Source organism: Leptidea sinapis, chromosome 34, assembly GCF_905404315.1.
Source record: "Leptidea sinapis chromosome 34, ilLepSina1.1, whole genome shotgun sequence".
Classification (NCBI taxonomy): domain Eukaryota; kingdom Metazoa; phylum Arthropoda; class Insecta; order Lepidoptera; family Pieridae; genus Leptidea; species Leptidea sinapis.
This window is the reverse complement of record NC_066298.1, coordinates 5887212-5905973: the sequence shown is the minus strand read 5'-3', so window position 1 is coordinate 5905973 and position 18762 is coordinate 5887212. Positions and strand designations below refer to the sequence as shown.

At 38.1% G+C, this 18762-nt stretch overlaps 1 protein-coding gene across 1 annotated transcript in view; it reads left to right on the top strand.

Annotated features, from left to right (window-relative positions):
- The first annotated feature begins 2593 nt into the window (after nucleotides 1-2593).
- LOC126974902 (PHD and RING finger domain-containing protein 1) overlaps nucleotides 2594-18762 on the top strand; it is a 39014-nt gene continuing 22845 nt past the window's right edge. The window contains exons 1-7 of the mRNA XM_050822622.1: nucleotides 2594-2978; nucleotides 3057-3497; nucleotides 7495-7590; nucleotides 7679-8041; nucleotides 8470-8626; nucleotides 11701-11873; nucleotides 12090-15219. Of these exons, the coding sequence (XP_050678579.1) occupies nucleotides 2844-2978; nucleotides 3057-3497; nucleotides 7495-7590; nucleotides 7679-8041; nucleotides 8470-8626; nucleotides 11701-11873; nucleotides 12090-15219 (4495 nt within the window). The 5' untranslated portion in view covers nucleotides 2594-2843. The remainder of the gene's footprint in view (nucleotides 2979-3056; nucleotides 3498-7494; nucleotides 7591-7678; nucleotides 8042-8469; nucleotides 8627-11700; nucleotides 11874-12089; nucleotides 15220-18762) is intronic.

Here is an 18762-nt window from a genome sequence, read left to right as displayed (position 1 = left end):
CTAATGAATGAACAATACAATTAGACCATTGAGCAAAGAGAAATATAAGAGTATTTAATGATTACACTTTGGGTATAGCGATTTGCGAAGCCTGTCAAAAAGATCAAAATCATTCCACTGGGCTACTGCTAACAGTCACAGACTAAGAATAGTAACCCTTAGTAGCCCTACGGGCCTACGCGTAGGCCTGTAGGGCTACTATCTAGTAGCCTACGGTGCAATTCGCGTTCATACAGTTTCAAAATAGTTGAAGATATGTTCTGTAGAGCTATTCAACTGCACTTTAAAATTGCAACTGCACTGCAATGCGACGCCTGACAAAAAGACTTAACATTTGCACTGTAATTTTGATAATTTTCAAGTAAATTATATAAATGTTTGGATTATTGATATGCCGATAAATAATATACTAATTTGAATTATGTTACGTATAATCAATTAGAATCACTTTTCTGGATCTTTGACAGAATATTATCAAGAAATATTTTTACAATAACCATTATTACAATGGAGAAGTTTCAATTTTTTTTATATGGATAAATTATACATAATATATAAAATAAAACAAATGCCTGAAAGAATAAATAATATCTCAAGAAATGATAATGCTATAGGACTTTACAGTTGCGCTTGCAAGAATAATTTTGGTAGACGCGGCTCTTGATCGTGTGACCTCATTCGACCTAGACGATGCAGACCTTACCTATAGGCCGAGTTACGTACGAACTACGAATGTATTGTTGTGTAGTTAGCTTACGCCGTTATGATCGTATTTTCTTTATAATCCGATGGCAGAAGTTAAAAAAAAATCTACAAATATTGTATTGTTCCTGTGTCAAATCTATTTTTTTTTAATATAAAATAAATATAATAATTTTTTGATATAATGAGCCCTAAATATGTATGGGAAGATTATTTTGATCTTAGTAATTACTGATAGCAGCCTATTACTGATTGATATATCTATTAAGTCGTGAGCACTATTGATGGATTTAAAAATTTTTCAGTGATCAATTAGTTTTGACCTATATAGGCAGGAGAATGGGTCAGGTATTGGAATTAAATACTTCACTTAAAGGAACGAGTCTTTATTTGCGTTCACATTTCTGAACATGCACTTCGCCGGTCTGCTGCTGTAGCTCTTGTCGAACACTAGTTCTCTTCTATCTTCTTCTTCTGGTTCACTTTCCACTTTTCCCAACTTCTTCTTTTCTTCTTCTTCTTCTTTTACACTTTTCAGCCAGAACTAGAACTGCCGTAGGCCACGCTTTGTACGGCTTATATACCCCCGGTTTTTTTCTATTATTCAAAATGATTGTTCCATTCCATCTTTAAATTTAGATTGTACTAGTTATTTCTTTTAACTATTTTTATCCTGCTTACACATTTTCCATCTCTTTTTCTCTTTTCGATTTAATCCTGAAATTACTAGAAATTTCCTTTAATTTAACAAAACCCAAAAAAATCCATACACTGGTGAGTGTAAAGAACCTGGGTCTACAGCGTCTGAAGTAAACACTTTTCCGCTGATCTACGAGTATTGTTGACGGAGCTGTCGAAATTATAAATGCCTTGAAGTTTGACAACTCTCGTCATGCACGTCGAAGCGTTGCTATGCTACAATATAAAGGGTATGTTCATCGGAACATGTAAGTATGCATATCGATGCACTGCGACCATTGTACAGGATGACGTCAATTTAGTATACTTTGAAGCCGTTCCTTTATAGCCAGTTATACTGGTTACTATTTAAAACGGAACGCAATCCCGTATACTGTCAGCCGTATTTTTTGACACAGCATTCAAGGAAGTGTATTAAAGTTTTCTAGTTCATTAAATTCAAATTCAAATATTTTTATTCAAAATAAGATGTGAAATCACTTATTGAAAGTCAAAAAACTACCACCCATTCCAAAATGAATGCCTCAGGCCTGAGAAGAATGGGCGCAACAAACTCAGCGGGCTTTTATTTTTCATCAAAAATATGTTTTACAATTAAAGTAACAATTAAAAAACTGTTGTTGGAGTACTGTCAAACTAAAAATATTAGGCGTAAAAGTTAGGCACTCGAGTGGTTTTGACTGATCACGTGATCAAACTACTGCGAGTACCTTACCTCGAAAACGCCAGTGCTCATAGTAGAATAGGGTATGTTCCGATATGCACTGCGAGCACTGCACAGTGCTATCACTGTAGAAAATTCGTTCCGTTATGGACTGCCAGTATACTGCCGCAGTACCCTAGGGAAATATATGACATCATAAATCGCCGCCATATTCTACTGTGAGCACTTGCGTTTTCGAGATAAGGTACTCGCAGTACTTTGAAAGATAAAAGGTAAGTTTTTGCAACAGCGAAGTTTAGTTTCGATGTAAGATGAGGAAAATCAAAAATATTGTGTAGAAATTTATAGAGGAACATACTGTTGAGAAATGTTCTACGAGACTTGGTGACTTGACTTGGACTTAGGTGAGTAAAGGGGGAAATACTTACAAGCCAATGTAGTACAGCTCAATTTATTGTTACCACTCTAGTCTTGATAATAGCTCTGAGCCTTTTAATAATCTATGGATTTAATCATGGAAAAAAGAAAATGGCCGCCACACTACCTATCGAAAGCGGCATTCTGTCAAAATAGAAAATAAATTCGTCATAAAATGAGTATTACAATCACATAAAACATTTTAATGAGAATGGATGATTATATAGATAGTGTATTTAAAAACATCTGAATGAATTCATCAAGTTTAATAATAGAAGTCAAAAGTTATATTATAAGGACAACATCTTTGCGATTTGCTTCGTGTCGTGTCTGAAGCGATCATTCGTGTTTACAATTGAAGATGAACGAAGACAATAGTGATGACTCGCCTCCCCGAGGAAAACGTAGAATCGATCTGTCGGTAAAATCATCTGCAGTGTTTGAGTCCGACAGCGACGACATCACAGCGTCGAGGCCACGTAAAAAAAAATTAAGGGTGAATGTCCTTCTATGGATTTCTTTAAAAAATTTAAAGGTTTCTAAGTAATTCTTCTAACACTTGTTCTCGTTCTAGGTTATAAGTGATGATGATGATACAAGTGACAGTAGTGGGAGCTCTGTGTGCACTGCGAGCCGCCGTCGCCGCATTCTGCCCAAATTACGAGATTCGGATGTGGAAAGCGAGCCAGCAGCCCGCAGCAGTCCAACCAAAGCAACTTCAGGGTTCGCTTCAGACAGCTCAGAAGGAAACTCTGACAAGTGTTCTATATGTCTGCTGAGATACACAAATCAAGAGATTGGAACACCTGTTAACTGTGACCACATATTCTGTTTGGATTGTATCACAGAATGGTCCAAGAATGTTAATACATGTCCAGTAGACCGCATCACATTTGAATCAATAGTTGTGCGAGCTTGTATGGGTGGTAGAGTGTTGAGGACAGAAGCTGTCAAAGTGACAGAACGCAGGCCTTCCATTGAATTACTTGTTATTGAAGATCCTACAGTTTGTGAGGTAATAGTGTTTTTTGTTATCATTAAGATATTGAATGTCTCATAATGCAAGCTATATCATCTAAATTTATGGTATAGCATATGTTATTGCGTCAACCATCCATTTCCCCTTCAGGCCTATTGAAAAAGACAAAAAAGTATAATCGAATTTAAATCACTTATGTATGTAAAAAGTATTGATTTTCTGTTTTAAGAAGAACTGGCAAAAAACTCACTGCTACTTTTTAAACAACATATGCAGCTTCAATATATTTAAAGTGATGCAACTAAAATAATCAAACATACAAACAAATACTCACTGACCCAAGTAAGTCAAAAAATAAATATAAATAAATAAATAAAAACCCAAGAGTTATTGAGGACAGTCAATCCACAGACATTTTAATTAAAACAAGGTCTTATGTGATAATTTTATTTGTGATTATAAAAATAATATAAAACTATGAATCTATTAAATAACTTCTACTATATAATATTTATCCTTTTTTGTTTATTTATATATAATAAAAATATATGCTAAAATATAAATAATTATGAATTATTATTAAATGTGAATCTAAATTTTATATTATGCACATTTAAGCAAAATGGTCAAATTAGAAGTTGAGGCATTTAGTGAGCTTGTGGCGGCAACATGGGACGGGTCATTCCCTTCGTAAACGGTAGCTACTTGTGGTGTATATTATATATACATTTACTTTTTTGACTTACTTGTGTAAGGCATTGATTTTTTAATATATGAGTATTTTTATTGCATCACTTTAGATATAAGCTCAACCTTTTGGTAAATGTAAGTGGTAAATGTATTTTTTTTATTAAATGGATCTATCAACTGGATGTCCACAATTCAACCAACATGAGGGTGGAGATTTTTATTTAACTAATTGAAGTACAAAAAGAAATAAGTAAAAAAATAATGATCTGTGATGTTGAAATAGCTGTGTTTTCATTAGGCTGGAAAACAGTATGGTTTGTATTAAACACCCATAATTTATAAGCCACCTTGTTAGCATTTAAGCAAAATTCAAGGGAGAAATGAGTGAATGTAAGTGGGAACATGAGCCTAATAGTCTAGAAAAAGCCCAATGAATTTAACATTAACCTTAAGCGGGACTGACTCATCACCTACTGATAGATTTATGATCTGAACCTGACCTAGTGTATTTTTGGAAGAAAAAAACTGTAGTACAGTTGGGAACAGAAAGAGAGAGGTTGTGGTCTAACAGCCATTGATTCAGATAATATAAAGCAGAATTGAAGCAAGATTAAGAATAGTTGAAAGAAGATGAGATTGAGTAGAGCAATATCATCAGCATTTTGAAGAATTTTGCAGAATGGGCTAACAGTAAGGCCCTCCTAGACATTTCCAGGTGGGAGGAGGGTTCCTTGATGGCGGACCGAAATAGAGTAACCCATTACTTAACATATTGCAAATGATATTGATGAACCTTATGGGAATATTCAGTTGCTGCATTTTCTACCTGAGTAGAGGAAGTTGAATGTTATCATATTATGCAGCTAAGATATCTAGAAAGACTTGGTTATTTGAAAGGAGATTTTTATTTTCTATTATCCATTCTAGTCTCCTTTTTACCAAATTCTCCATAATTTTGGCCATAACTAATGATAAAACAATGGAATGATAAGAGGAAAAAACCGATGGATCCTTGCCAGTCCAAATAATTCTTAATGTGCAAGCAGAAATATTTTTAAAGGAAATATAATACTCAGTTGGTACATCTACCATGCTGACAATGACAGAGCAGTGTTCAACTAAGAAGGGAAGAAAGTTATTTTTTGGTCAAGATTTATTTAAGGGAATGAAAGAATTAATAGCTTGTAAAATTGATAAAACGAATTTCTCATACATGTGAAGACAATTAGATGGAGCTATCACTGCAAAAAAAGAGTCATTCTCTGAGTCCAATAGCAATGAAAACTGATACCAGTGGGCATTGGCGATTCAATATTTAAGGAGAGATTGGGAAGAAGAAAATGGGGGGCACGGTTGGGAATAAGAATACATATTTATTGTATCTTGAGAACTATAAGCAGACAATTTTGGTGCAAGCCATTCTTAATTACATTGTCCATTGATTGAAATCTCTTTTGTTGTAATATACCACGGTGCATTAGAGATTTGTCTCAGAATATAATTTTGCGCCCTTTGTATGATCATTACATTAGAGGCACATGCTGAACCACATAATTCCATTCCACCAAACACCAACTGCATAAATAACTGTGAAATCCCATATTAATTATGTACTTTGTTATGCCATATTTATGTATGTATATATTAGATTAAAATGTTATTTATACAATTAAGTCAATTTGTGAATACAATATATTAACATGCTGGAGGACAGTAAAGGTCACAGGCGTCTATGTAGCTAAAACTGACGCGGCAGTACGCCTGTCGACGTCTGAGTTTTTACTTGCATAAAATCAGTACGCCAAACGACGACTGGTTTTCCATACTATCATAAAAATGAAAAAGAACAAAAACTACTTCAAGTCCTATTTGAATCGAGTGAATACCCATTTGCTGTTGATGTAGAGTACATATCTGACAATCAGTATCAAACAGCCCGTGCCGGATCCACAAGTTCAGACATTGAATCTCTTGCCTCATATACAAGATGTATACGCTAGACTAGAGCTGCTATATCATCTGGCGTGTCAACATGCTCTTCTTCTAGTTACGCAGAAGTCGATGGTGACAAATCTTTAAATTCTGACTAGACTCAACTCAATGAACATCATGAAATTATATGATACTACGGATAAAAGCGTGTACGTCTAAAGGCGTTGTGTCATATCATATATTTTTGAAATATGTGTTATGACACGACGCCCGCGGCAATGTATGAAAATAAGTAGTGTCTCAGTAGACGCAACCAATGACAAAGTACTGTCCACCAACATGTTAAGAAGCATTTACCATCCAGATTTGTTAAAAATTATAATATCTAAGCCTCCGAGATAAACCCATAGAGACAGGGAGAGGGCTCTGAGAAAAACTGTGGCTGAAGCTCAATTAGTAGAGCAGGAAAATAAAAAGAGGAAGACAATCTACAAAATAAGAAAAGCTCATAAGACAGACAGGGCTTTAAGAAAATCTGTACTTCTCTTGAGATACAGTATGCCCTTGCTTTAGGATGTGATTACATAATGACATTGGTGGGGGATCATTTATTGGTTTTACCATTTACAGTTGCACTTACATGTGTCATATGGGCTTAAATAATTTGATGCCATATTTATTATAAACTAGCTGACCCGACAGACATTGTTCTGTATATAATAAATAAAATAATGTTTTTATATGAATTTGTCAATAATACATATATTATAACATCAACAATTACTTCGTAATAAATACACCATGCTGTCATAATGAAATTGTTTCACAGCAGAACTGTCAAACCGTGCGTCAATAAATTCTCTCATAGATATTATGTATGGACACATCAAAGGAAAAACAAATATGTTTTTATTTAATTTAGCAGCATTTTCCTATTTATTGACCTTTTAATCCTTCTCTGGACTTCCACAAATAATTCAAGGCCAAAATTAGCCAAATTGGTCCAGCTGTTCTCGAGTTTTAGCGAGACTAACAAACAGTAATTTATTTTTATATATATAGATTTAAAAGTGTCATGTGTGAACATAGTTCTGCATATATGGTGTTCTTGATGGGTGTATTGTGTGGTACACGCAGTTTCTCTTGGTCTCTCAACATTTTATTTTCTCTTGGCCCTGTCCATTTATAAGTTCAACCCTGATCTGTAAGTCTTGTGTGTCTATGCTACCTGCTCTTTGACATTTGAATTTTAATGCTTGTTCCTCTAGCATTGTATGCACTTATGATTATAGAATAGATAATTGTGAGTTTAAAACATGTTATTACATAATAAAATAATTTTAAAATTAAAAAGTTGAATATTCTGTTCATATACTATAGAATTTATGATATAACTTATATTATGGTTTAGATATGTGGAGCGGCTGATGATGAGGAGACAATGTTGCTGTGTGACAACTGTGACCTCGGCTACCACATGCATTGTCTCACGCCACGCCTTGACGAGGTACTTTGTGAAATATCTTATATTATCTTTCTAAAATTCTTAAAACTATTATGCTTTACAATAAGTGACACTTAATGTCATATTGTAGGTGCCGATAGAGTATTGGTTGTGCCCGGACTGTACTGAAATAAGTAATGAAATTAACTCAAGTCGTGTGGACCCATTTATAAATAGGAGTCTCAGGAGGTCAATGAGAGTTCAAGATGTGGTAAATCAACCGTCTACATCTGGGAGTACAGATAGAAACACAGCACGTAGAGGAAGAGCAACCACAACTTCAAGAAATACAGCCACAACTCAGAGCGGCAGCTCCAATAGTTCCAGGCAACATACAACACATACTAGAAAGCAAAATAAGAAAAGCAGAAACGTTGCTATTGAATATGAAGAAGAAGACGACAGTAGTTCTGTCACAAGAAGGGTTACAAAGACTGTCAAACGGAAGAAAAAGGTTTGATATGCTTAATACAATAACCATTAAAAGTTTGAAGACTCAAATGGATCACTAATGATGCTAAAAGTGCTTATTTTGCCTGATGGGCTTTAAATTAATAAGATTTAATTTTAAATTACAGGTGCCTCCTTTGAAAATATAAGAACAGGCAACCGCCATTTACAATGACATCGTTTAGATCAATCCATCAAAGAATGGCACTCCTAATAGAATTCATATGATTCACAAACTTGTTTCAAACAATAAATTTGTAAATTTCATGCATAAATATATAGTAGAATATTAACGTATGTACATTGTACATGTTTTTTTTGTATCCATTTTAAATTTAAACCAATAATATTTCGTTTGATGCAAGAATAAAATATTTTGGTATTTATAGTTATCCAACCTTAGTTCGTTAAAGTGTATTTATAATGTTCCAGCAACGTAAGCGACAACCTCGCACGGCGGCGCGGCGGTCGCACGTGCAAGCCAGCGTACGCGCTCGCCTGGCCGCCATGAAGGTCGACCGTGCGAGCAGCTCGCACACGCCGCACTCCCGCGCGACGGCTGACCTTCCCACCGTCCGCGAGCGGGCTGGTAATACAACATCTCTTTTTCGACAATACCCACGACTTTTACGCCGGCCACTAGAAAGATCAGCTTGTATTTTTATATAAATCACCCCAAATTGCATTAAAATACACCTAGTTTCTGTGTAAATATTTTTTTACATATAGAAATATATCAAGGCGACCCTCGGCGAAACGGTTATTATAAACCTGATTCTTGCAAAGTTGGAAGCACTCAATCCCGTGAGATAGCAGAAAATCTTCCAAATGTTTCATCACAAAGGTATTCATATAGGCAAAGCGAAATTGGCTTCGGAGAAGGTGGGCGACATAAATAGAGCACAACTATACTTCAAGTCGGCCCATATTCTAACGCTCTACAAAGCGCAGGTCCGGCCACATATGAAGTATTGCTGTCATCTCTTGTCTGGCCTACCACAGTATCAGCTCGATCCATTTGACCCACTTGCACGGGAAGTTTACTGAAAAGCTACCCAAATTCGACCTTCGCACGACATACCTAAAATTAAGATCTCATGACCACCATCTATCTCCTCTGTTCCTCTACAGTGCGGATTTCAAGGAAATTTCTTCCACATACAACCAAGCTGTGGAATGAGCTTCTCTGTGCAGTGTTTCCCGGACTATAAGACATGGGTACCTTCAATAAAAGCGTACACTTTTCTAAAAGGCCGGCAACGCTCTGTTATTGATCTATTGTTGCAAGATAATGTGGATGGCGGTGATCACTTAGCATTTCTTAGAGTTTCATCTTGTGACCATACGGGTCAAAGTGGGACGGATCATAAAACCAGACTTACCGAGCACATTTGGACAACAACAATTGTTAACGTTCCAGGAAAATACTAGAATACGAACCAAGAGCAAACCGAGGGTAGGATCGGAACTTATCGTCAATTATTTCGAAATTACGCGAAAAGCACCGCTGCTGTATTGCCAGCAACAGTGATTGAACTTTGAAAACGACGGACAAATATCAAACAAATAAGTAGTAGGTAATCATAAGTATTTTCTTGCGTAAAATGATGTTATATTATCTAGCACAAAGAAATGGCCCATTTTGGAACAACTCCTTTCATCTGTATTCAAATTTGAATAAACTTTAACTGAAACAAAACTAAAGATAGAAAGTGGTGTATGATCGGTATATCAATAGTGACTGCATAGCTAGAGTACTGGAAATTCACCACAAAACAGTCTAAACCATAGGTTCTCAACGTGGGCGATAACGCCCCCTTGTGGGCGTTTGAGACTTTCGGGGGGGCAGTAGAACACCCAGAGAAAATTAGGGGGCATTGAGATGGCGCGTGGGTAGATTAAAAAATATAGTCTAAAAAGGCAAAAAAATACACGAAAATACTCTAGAAAAAAATATATTCTCAAAGTGGGTGGTGAGCAAAATAAGGTTGAGAAACTATGGTCAAAAAAGTAAGGTATTTGGGTGTCACACTCATTTGCGATTCTTTATTGCTACTTAATAAAAGAACACATTGATCACTGGTGAGTGGATCACACGCGTCTCTCGTCTGAAAAAGGTCGCTCAGGTTTCACAGAGTTGGCGAAACCCGGCTGAACTCGCAATAAGGTATGTGTATGGTGGAAATAGAAGGGCATTGTTCATTATGAGCAGAACCATCGATACAGATCTCTACTATCAACAACTGATGAGCAAGATTAAATCAAGACCACAGAATACATAATAGTATCTACAAGTACAGAAGATTCACTCCTCAAATTCAATTTAAAAATCGGGACTCTTGCTACGATACAATTAAGTACAATTCGGATCGCACAGCGCTAAATGCCTACAACTAACACCACTAGGTACCTAGAAGCTGCCTCTCTTTCTATCGCGTAACTCTTGACTCTTCTGACGACTTTAAGATCTGTCTTCTTTAAAAGATATTTTTAATCTTAATATTAATTCACTTAGGCAGGCGTCTATTATACTTTGTGAATAAATGACGATTTAATACTGATGAATCAAACCTAGGCTAGATTTTAGTAGTGTACTATTAGATATGTGTTGTGTGGTAGTATGTAGGTAGTTCAGAATAGTATTTTATTTTTACCATGCTAGCATAGGTGGGTAGGTATTTACCTATAACCAAACAGATCGTTAATCTTAAACATCATACATAGATATAATAAAATTCTAATAAATTCCTGAAAGAATGATATATCAAAATGTATACTAGATACCTACGTTTCTACTATTTTCGTAACCTAAATTGATACCGAAGTACGTATAATGAATGATAATTGCATTATAAAAATAATACCAGTGGGAGGCTCCTTTGCACAGGATGCCGGCTAGATTATGGGTACCACAACGGCGCCTACTTCTGCCGTGAATCAGTAATGTGCAAGCATTATTCTGTTTTGGTCTGAAGGGTGACGTAGCTAGTGAATTTCCATGACCACCGAAAGTTACTTCACTTCACTATTGGTAAGCTTCGCTTTACGGCACATTTGCAGCGGCCGACTGGAGTCCGTCATTTTTGTAGTGTTTTCCCCAAAATCATTTCATTAATGTGCCGATTCAATACGGTAAGGCAAGCTTCAAAGCGTGCTTCTCTCTGTAGGTTAGTAAAATAATGGGGCACCCAATTAAAGATTTTTAAATTTATCAATTTAATATTACAACATGCTTTTATTCAGTAGCCAGTGGGGCAGAATGACAATACCGGTGATATATACTTAAACCGGTCCTCGCCATTAACCTATGCGAAACAACGGCATTAGGCCGTTTTTTTACGCCGGTTTTCTGTTCGAGTATCCTTTGCCCGCTCGCGCTGACGTCATAGGCTGGCAACGTGACTCTCCCAAAAGGCCCTTAGTCGCCTCATACGACACCCTTGGGTATGAGACTCCTTATTAGCTCAGATTAATATTCAGATTCTGTGTGATTTTTATATTACCAAATTATCAACTGTTTCGATCTATTGACTCACTATGTGTATAATTAATAATAAATCAGATTGAAATGACTTAGCTTGTCTTTGAAACTTTGGAGTGTTCGTGTGACGTCGCTCCAATTTCATAATAGATAGGTTAACTTTCCGAGTTTGAAATGATCAGGTATCGCGCGACTCAGCCTGTTCGGCAACGACACGCCGCTGGAGTACTTCTCAGACGACGACGACGCGCAGGTGCCTAACTACCCCAGTAGGCCGGTGGCCGTCGGGCCGGGTTCACTGTACGGGACTGCGGTAGCCTTCCGACAGCCACACATTCTTGATGCCTACAGACGGGTTCGTTCTTACATCAATCAGACCAAATCATATTAATTCAATTACGTTATAATTGATATTTCAAAATTAAAAGAATAATAAAGGAATGTAACAGTATTTCAACAACAACAACAAGATTTCAGATATTTTCTATTCAGTTTCAATAAATCATCTATTTATTATACTTACATTATCAACTATTATGCTTATTTTTCAATTCGAATTTTTTTATTACAGATGAGACGGAAAACGGTAAATATATCATCACCTTTACATGCATCCACACCACCTGATATAGTCTCAAACATAATGGAGAGCCAGAGTCTATTCCACGCCAAGAATACAGTGATTACGGTCACACCTAGCGGTGATCTAAACATACAAAAGGCAAACAAACCTGTGTCACATAAAAAAGCAAGTGAAACAAAAAAAGACGAGAGATTAGATTTATCGAATGCGGAGGACGACTCAAGAAAAGTACCCTCTTATCCGGGACAGTCGCGAGGCGGTGGCTGGGGGGGAGGCTACCGGGGTACATACAATAGAGACCAGAACACCAACAACTTCAGCAGAGGTGGCAGCTACGGAGGTGGCTATCAGAACCGACAAGGACAAGCTCAAAATAACAATGGTATGTTCAACTATCAGAATAGCAATCGCCATGACGAGCCCGATTTCTACGATAACTTTTCGAGGCGCCCGCACCAGTACACACCGGCTGAGGACCCGTATCTGGACAGGTCTAGGAGACCCGCTCCCAATGATGTCAACAGAACATCCAACCAATCCAGATATAGTCTTGGACCTACTTGGCAACCATATGGCAATGCTCCACCTGTGTCAAGACAAGAGATGCCCCCTGCTACCGCAAGACATTCCTTTGGAGGCTTCGAAAACCCTCTCGATATGAGAATGGGCCAAATGCCTACAATGAGTTCCAATACGGACTTGTATGCGAGAGAACCACAACCGGAACACGACAAGCACCGACAGCAGCTTTATAACCAGTCAGCTAACACTCAACCATTTCAACCCCTTCCAGAACCACCTGCCTTCCCTTTTCAGAAGACACTTGAAGTAGAAAAATCTGAAGATGAGAAGAGTGATTCGGGTCTAGTTATAGATACAGAAAAGTATGACCCGACTGAACCTACACTTGACGACGAAGACAGCACAGAAGAACAACGAGACTCTTCTAATTTAAACACAGATAACAATGTGGTGTCTGAGGTGGATAAAAAACCCGCACAAATTGCTTCCTCGATGCACCTGCCTTCTTTGGTCAATATTGCTCCGGCTGAAACTGTGGACAGTATCCTTGCTGGCATTAACACAGACAACATCAATGTGCCATCCAACGTCTTAGACAGTGCAGTGAGGCAAGTTTTAAAAAAACATAGAAATCTTTATATTGCATCAAATGAGTCGCAAATCGAACAAAGTGATAATGACTCCGATGGCGATTGTCCAAACTTTTCTATATACTCTGCAACAAGTGTTCATATAGCTAATAATAGCAGTAGCTTAACAGAGGAATTAGAACCTAAACAAGATCCTATACCGAGCGGTCTTGAGGACCTCGTACAAGAAGACGATGATGTCCCTACCTCAGAAAGCGCCTCCCCCAACATTGCTGATTCTGATATCACGGAATCTGTAATCAAAGTTGAGGAGCCACAGATAATTAGTAAAAATAATGAGTTTACTGAAAAACACCGAATAAATGAGGAATACAAGGAGAAAGTGTCCAAGCGCTGCCCAATCACTACAAGCACTCGAAATCCAATCAAAATCAAATTGAACACACCTTCATTAATAAAAAGACAAGTATCATTATATGACGAGGAAGATACTAGTCAAGATATTGATGTGCCCACCTCAGATATTACTACTGTAGACAAAACTGAAAATCCATCTATACTCAAAAGTGAAAAAATAATTAATAAAGACGGGAGTGATAAATCAGAGGAAACTGTGAGTAGTGGTAAAAACCAAGCGATACTTGAAGATGTGGAACAATTTATACCCGAAATAATAAAATCGCCCAAAAGCAAAGTCGAAACTGTAGAGTTTCTGGAAAATGATATAAGTAAAGATGATAAATCTGAGGCAAAAGATGACCACGAGATAAATGAAGCAAATACGGGTGAGGTGTTGAATCAGGATAGTCAAGAAATATCTGACAGCGAGATATGTTTAAACTTAGATTTGCCGAAGAAAAGTGATGAAAATAATGAAATTGAAGATAATTTAGAGAAAATGACTGAATCCATCAGCGAGACCGAAGACGAAAGGAGTTACACTCCTTGCTTAGATGAGAATAAACCCAAAGATAATTCGTTCGATACGGATAAAGACAAGGGCATTGAAGGCCTGGACACTGAAATGATTTCAGAGGATGAAGGGAACGAATTATTCTCGGAGAGCGAGCGGCCGGCATCAGCTGCGTCGCGGGTCACCTCACCCCCGCCCGCGCCCGAGGTTCATGATGATGTCGAGGTTCCAGAGAAAAAGAAAAGCGAAAGGAAAAAAGAAGGTCGCGATGAAGTAAAGAAGAAGAAAAAGAAGGATTCGAAGAAAGAGGGTAAAGAAAAAAATAAAAGTAAGAAAAAGGGAGAAGTAGCGTTCAAAAAGCTAAGCAAGAGCGGGAAGGAACGCAACTACCGGGAGCGAGAAAAAGATGACAAAAAAAATAAGAAGGATAGAAGGTCATCAAGCGAGCCCGAGGGAAAGAGTAAGAAACGCAAAGAGAAGAGGAAAGACTTGGAAAGGTACGACGTGCGCAACGTCGTCACCGAAAAACGGCGGAAGACGAAGGACCCGTTCGGCCGCGATATCTCGCCGCGCGTGCGATCCCCCACGCTATCGCCGGAGCGCCGCTCGCCCACCGCGTCTCTCGAGCGCAAGTCCCCGCGCCGCCGCCGCTCGCCGTCGCCGGTGCGTATCAGGCGCTCCGTGTCGCGCGGCCGGCACTCCATCAACCGTGCTCGGCGCTCTCTGTCGCGTGCGCGGCGCTCGATATCTCGCGCGAGGCGGTCGATGTCGCGCGTGCGGCGCTCGCCGGTGCTGCGCCGCATGTCGCCGGTTCGTCGCTCGCGCCGCTCTAACAGTCCGCGGTCGCTCACACCGCGCATATCGCCGCGCGCGTCGCCGTCGCCCCGTCGTCGGTCGCCCGCCCGCAAGCGGCGTCGTCGATCGACTTCGCGCGTCCGCAAGCGCCGCTCGACATCGGTGAGTCCTCGACGAGTGTCTAAGAAGAAGAAACGCAACAGATCGGAGCAATCACCCGCCAGGCGGCGCCTTGTGAAGTCGCCGTTGAGGAAGAGCCGTTCGCTGTCCGTGGCTCGAGCGCTGCCCTCGCCCTCAGGTAAACTTATGACTGTTATGTTCACAAATTCTCTCTACATATTGTATACTCGTACATGTATACTCATAACACATTATAGATACTTACAACTAATAAATATGAATCTACCTGCATTACAATGACTCCTGCTGAATGATCTCTTGAACCCTTTGCATTCCTATGTGGTATATGTCCAATCATAGCGCCACCCTATATATAATTCTGCTCGGTAGGTACTCGGTCACCAACATATCATATTTATACTAAAACCTTCCCCGAAACACGCTGCATCTTATCGTACAAATATTATTTCGATCGGTTCCGTAGTGTTCGCAGGATAACTAAAATCTAAGAATATATTGTATAAAATAGATTTTTGACATAGACTCTAACGTCACAGAAACCCCGCGCAAAATGGCACGTTTGAATAGCCGAAATATATAGCCCGAAAATAATATTTTTCTTAAATTTAATAAGAATGGTTATATCAATAATTTGATATGTATTATGAAAAAAAATCAAATTTAAGTATTTTTAAATATCATATGGTTATTAGATATATTGACATTATATATCCTTTGGGTAATCTCTGTGTTCGTACCCGACTTTTTTTACGACCTTTGAGTGCATTTGGGATATATATACCCCACCAACATGGAAAGTAAGTGATGGCTGCAGATGGACGGTCCTGTCTTCAAAGATGTTTACCTGCTGGTGAATGAAACGTCATCGGATTCAGATTGGTGTGCCGCTTTCATCTCCCACCGAGAGGGGTCCATATGGCAACTTTTAATTTTTCAAAACATCCATGTAAGAAAGATGCGGTAAACCTGTCACCAGGTTTGCGTTTACCGCATTGGAGTTCTGAGAAGATTGGTTTTGCCACTCTACTTTGAAATTCCGACATGCGAGATACATGGCCACACCATCGCTGCCGAATTATTCGCCTCATCAGTTACATCTCAATGCCAGGACCTGTGCACACTTCAAGACAAGCGTATTTCTGACATAATCAGACCACCTGATGTTCATGATGTCTCGAAGGCATTTGAGATGAAATTTTAATTATAGACGCAACAGATCTAGTTAATACAATTTGATAATGATCTACAACGAGATGTTCCAGTCTTTGAAAATATATTTCGTAAAATATATATTTAAAAGAATATAATGAAATGTAATGCTATATTTGTAATCGTATAAGCAAAACTCAAATATGTACATCGAGTTTCGTGGAGAAAGAAGTAGAAAAAACTGGAAAAGCGGTTATTTGTGAAAATTTGGGAACAAGAATCATTACACGAAAAGACGAAATGGCAATGTCCAAGACATTGTTAAGATATTAAAAGACACGGAATCCGATAACTAACCGAGTTTTGTAGCAAAAGGTTTACCACAAAATTTCACAGGTAACGTTCGATCACTTAGATGTCACCATAATTTTAAAAGAGTTAACTTCATTAAGATCGGAAGTCTCGTTTACGAAATGTTTATGGTTGTAAAAAATGAAATATATACAACTTCATAATGACATGGTCACAATAAAAACTGTTTTTTTTTTGTCAAAGTAAACTCTTGTGCAATACTGTACTGACGAAGTCATTTCACCTATACCCTTATTAGAAATAATAAAGTCGACTCGGTCTGATGTGCGTATTGATGAACCTGTTTTAGCACGATGGAGTGTAATGGCGTGGCTTAGTAGATGCTAACATACAGGCTGCTCTACAAATTTAGTCATATCGAGATGCGGTGATTATTACGGAAGAAAATCCTCCCTGCGTCGTAATCCTCAGTACTCAGGGTCGTGACCACCCCTCTGTATCACTTTCTCACGTATGATCGCTCTCCATCTATTCCCGTCTCTGGCGGTGTCAAAGGCATTGTGAACCGTAGAGTCGAGGGCGGAGCGGATCTGATCGGACCATCGTGTTGGACTGCGTCCACGAGGCCTCTTCCCATCTATTTTGCCGACCACAATGAGCCTCTCAAGGTTTCCATCGTCCTTCCTTGCGATGTGACCGAAGTATTCTAAAACTCTGCGCAGACATTCGGAAGACAATCGCGAGGAGATCCTGAGTTCACGCAGTATGGAGAGATTAGATCGAAATGCTGTCCAGGGGATACGGAGCATCTTTCTCCAGCACCACATCTCAAAGGCGTCAATGCGGAAGAAAATATTAATAGACAAAAATTAAGAATCTGGTAGATGTCGAAGGTTTTCAATTTGATACAAAAAAAATTGAAATCTTAGAGGAATAATAATATACGTCATAAACTATAATAAGACAACTTATTGCCGGCAGTACCGAATACATCTGACATCTACACCTACAAGAGTATTTTAAAAAGAAATGGGAAAATGTTATAATACTTGATCATTTGAAGTCGTTTAAGGATTAAACGAGCTTCAATACGTTTATTGTTACCATAGAAGTGCAGAAATGAAATATATTTCTAAAATAAGGATTTCTGCCATTGTTTACAGAAAATATATATTAAATTTGCGAATAATGCTCGTGGAAATGATAACGGTGAATTTATAAATAATTAACACGGCTGTTTCCTTGAAATTATCATCTTTTGTCAATCGGCAAAGAGATCAATTCAGTATATTAGTGAATTATGTAACATGAAATGCACTACATGAAACTTGGCACATGCCAAGTCATATTGGATTTTTAAGTCAAATTCATAAAGACTTCTCATACCATGGAATTTCAGCCATAGATGCTTCCGCGGGTACTTGGGAGGCGGTGACATAGCATTGCTGTGGCGAAAAAATTTGTTCAAGGAGATTAGAATAATTAATGTGGGAAGCACAACGGGGATGGAATGGAAGGTCAACTCTCGCATAGTGGTAATAGAATTTCAATTACAAAACATAAATTGATTGTGATGAGTGTGTACATAACCTATGACTGAAGCGATAACTTGTACGTTAAGTGCGATGAATGCTATCGTCGAGGAAAGTTGTGTGCAATTAGTGTATATGTTTGATTATAATGCGCACCCACATGCATTGTTCGGTCATGAACTTTTGGCTTTTTATGAGGAGACTGACTGGCGATGTTCTGATATAGAAATGTTAAACAAACAATCCTCTTATAGTTTCATAAGTGAGGCGCACGGATCGGTGAGGTGGTTAGACCATTGCGTGTGTTCTATACCAGTCTCAGTCATATAATTATCCCTTGTTTTGTGTTGTTTGTGCTGTAAATTTGATGTGAATAATCAACAACGGTTATAGTAGTAAATAAAGACATTGAATGTTATAAGATAGATTGGGGTAAGAGACAGTTACAACAAATTGAACTGAATGGTAAACTTTGCGAACTTATATTTATAACCATAAACATTCAGATTATTTAGTGTCGATTTGTAATAATATTATCAATATTTTTAAGGAAGGCGCGGTTTATAGCTAAGTATACAAAAACGTAAAGAAAAAAAAAACGTATCCTGGGGTTGAATGTCAAAGAGTTACACATTTTCATATAGCAGGCTTCGTTGTGGCTCAGTCTCGGTCAAAAGTATTTTAATACATTTTATTAGATTGTATAG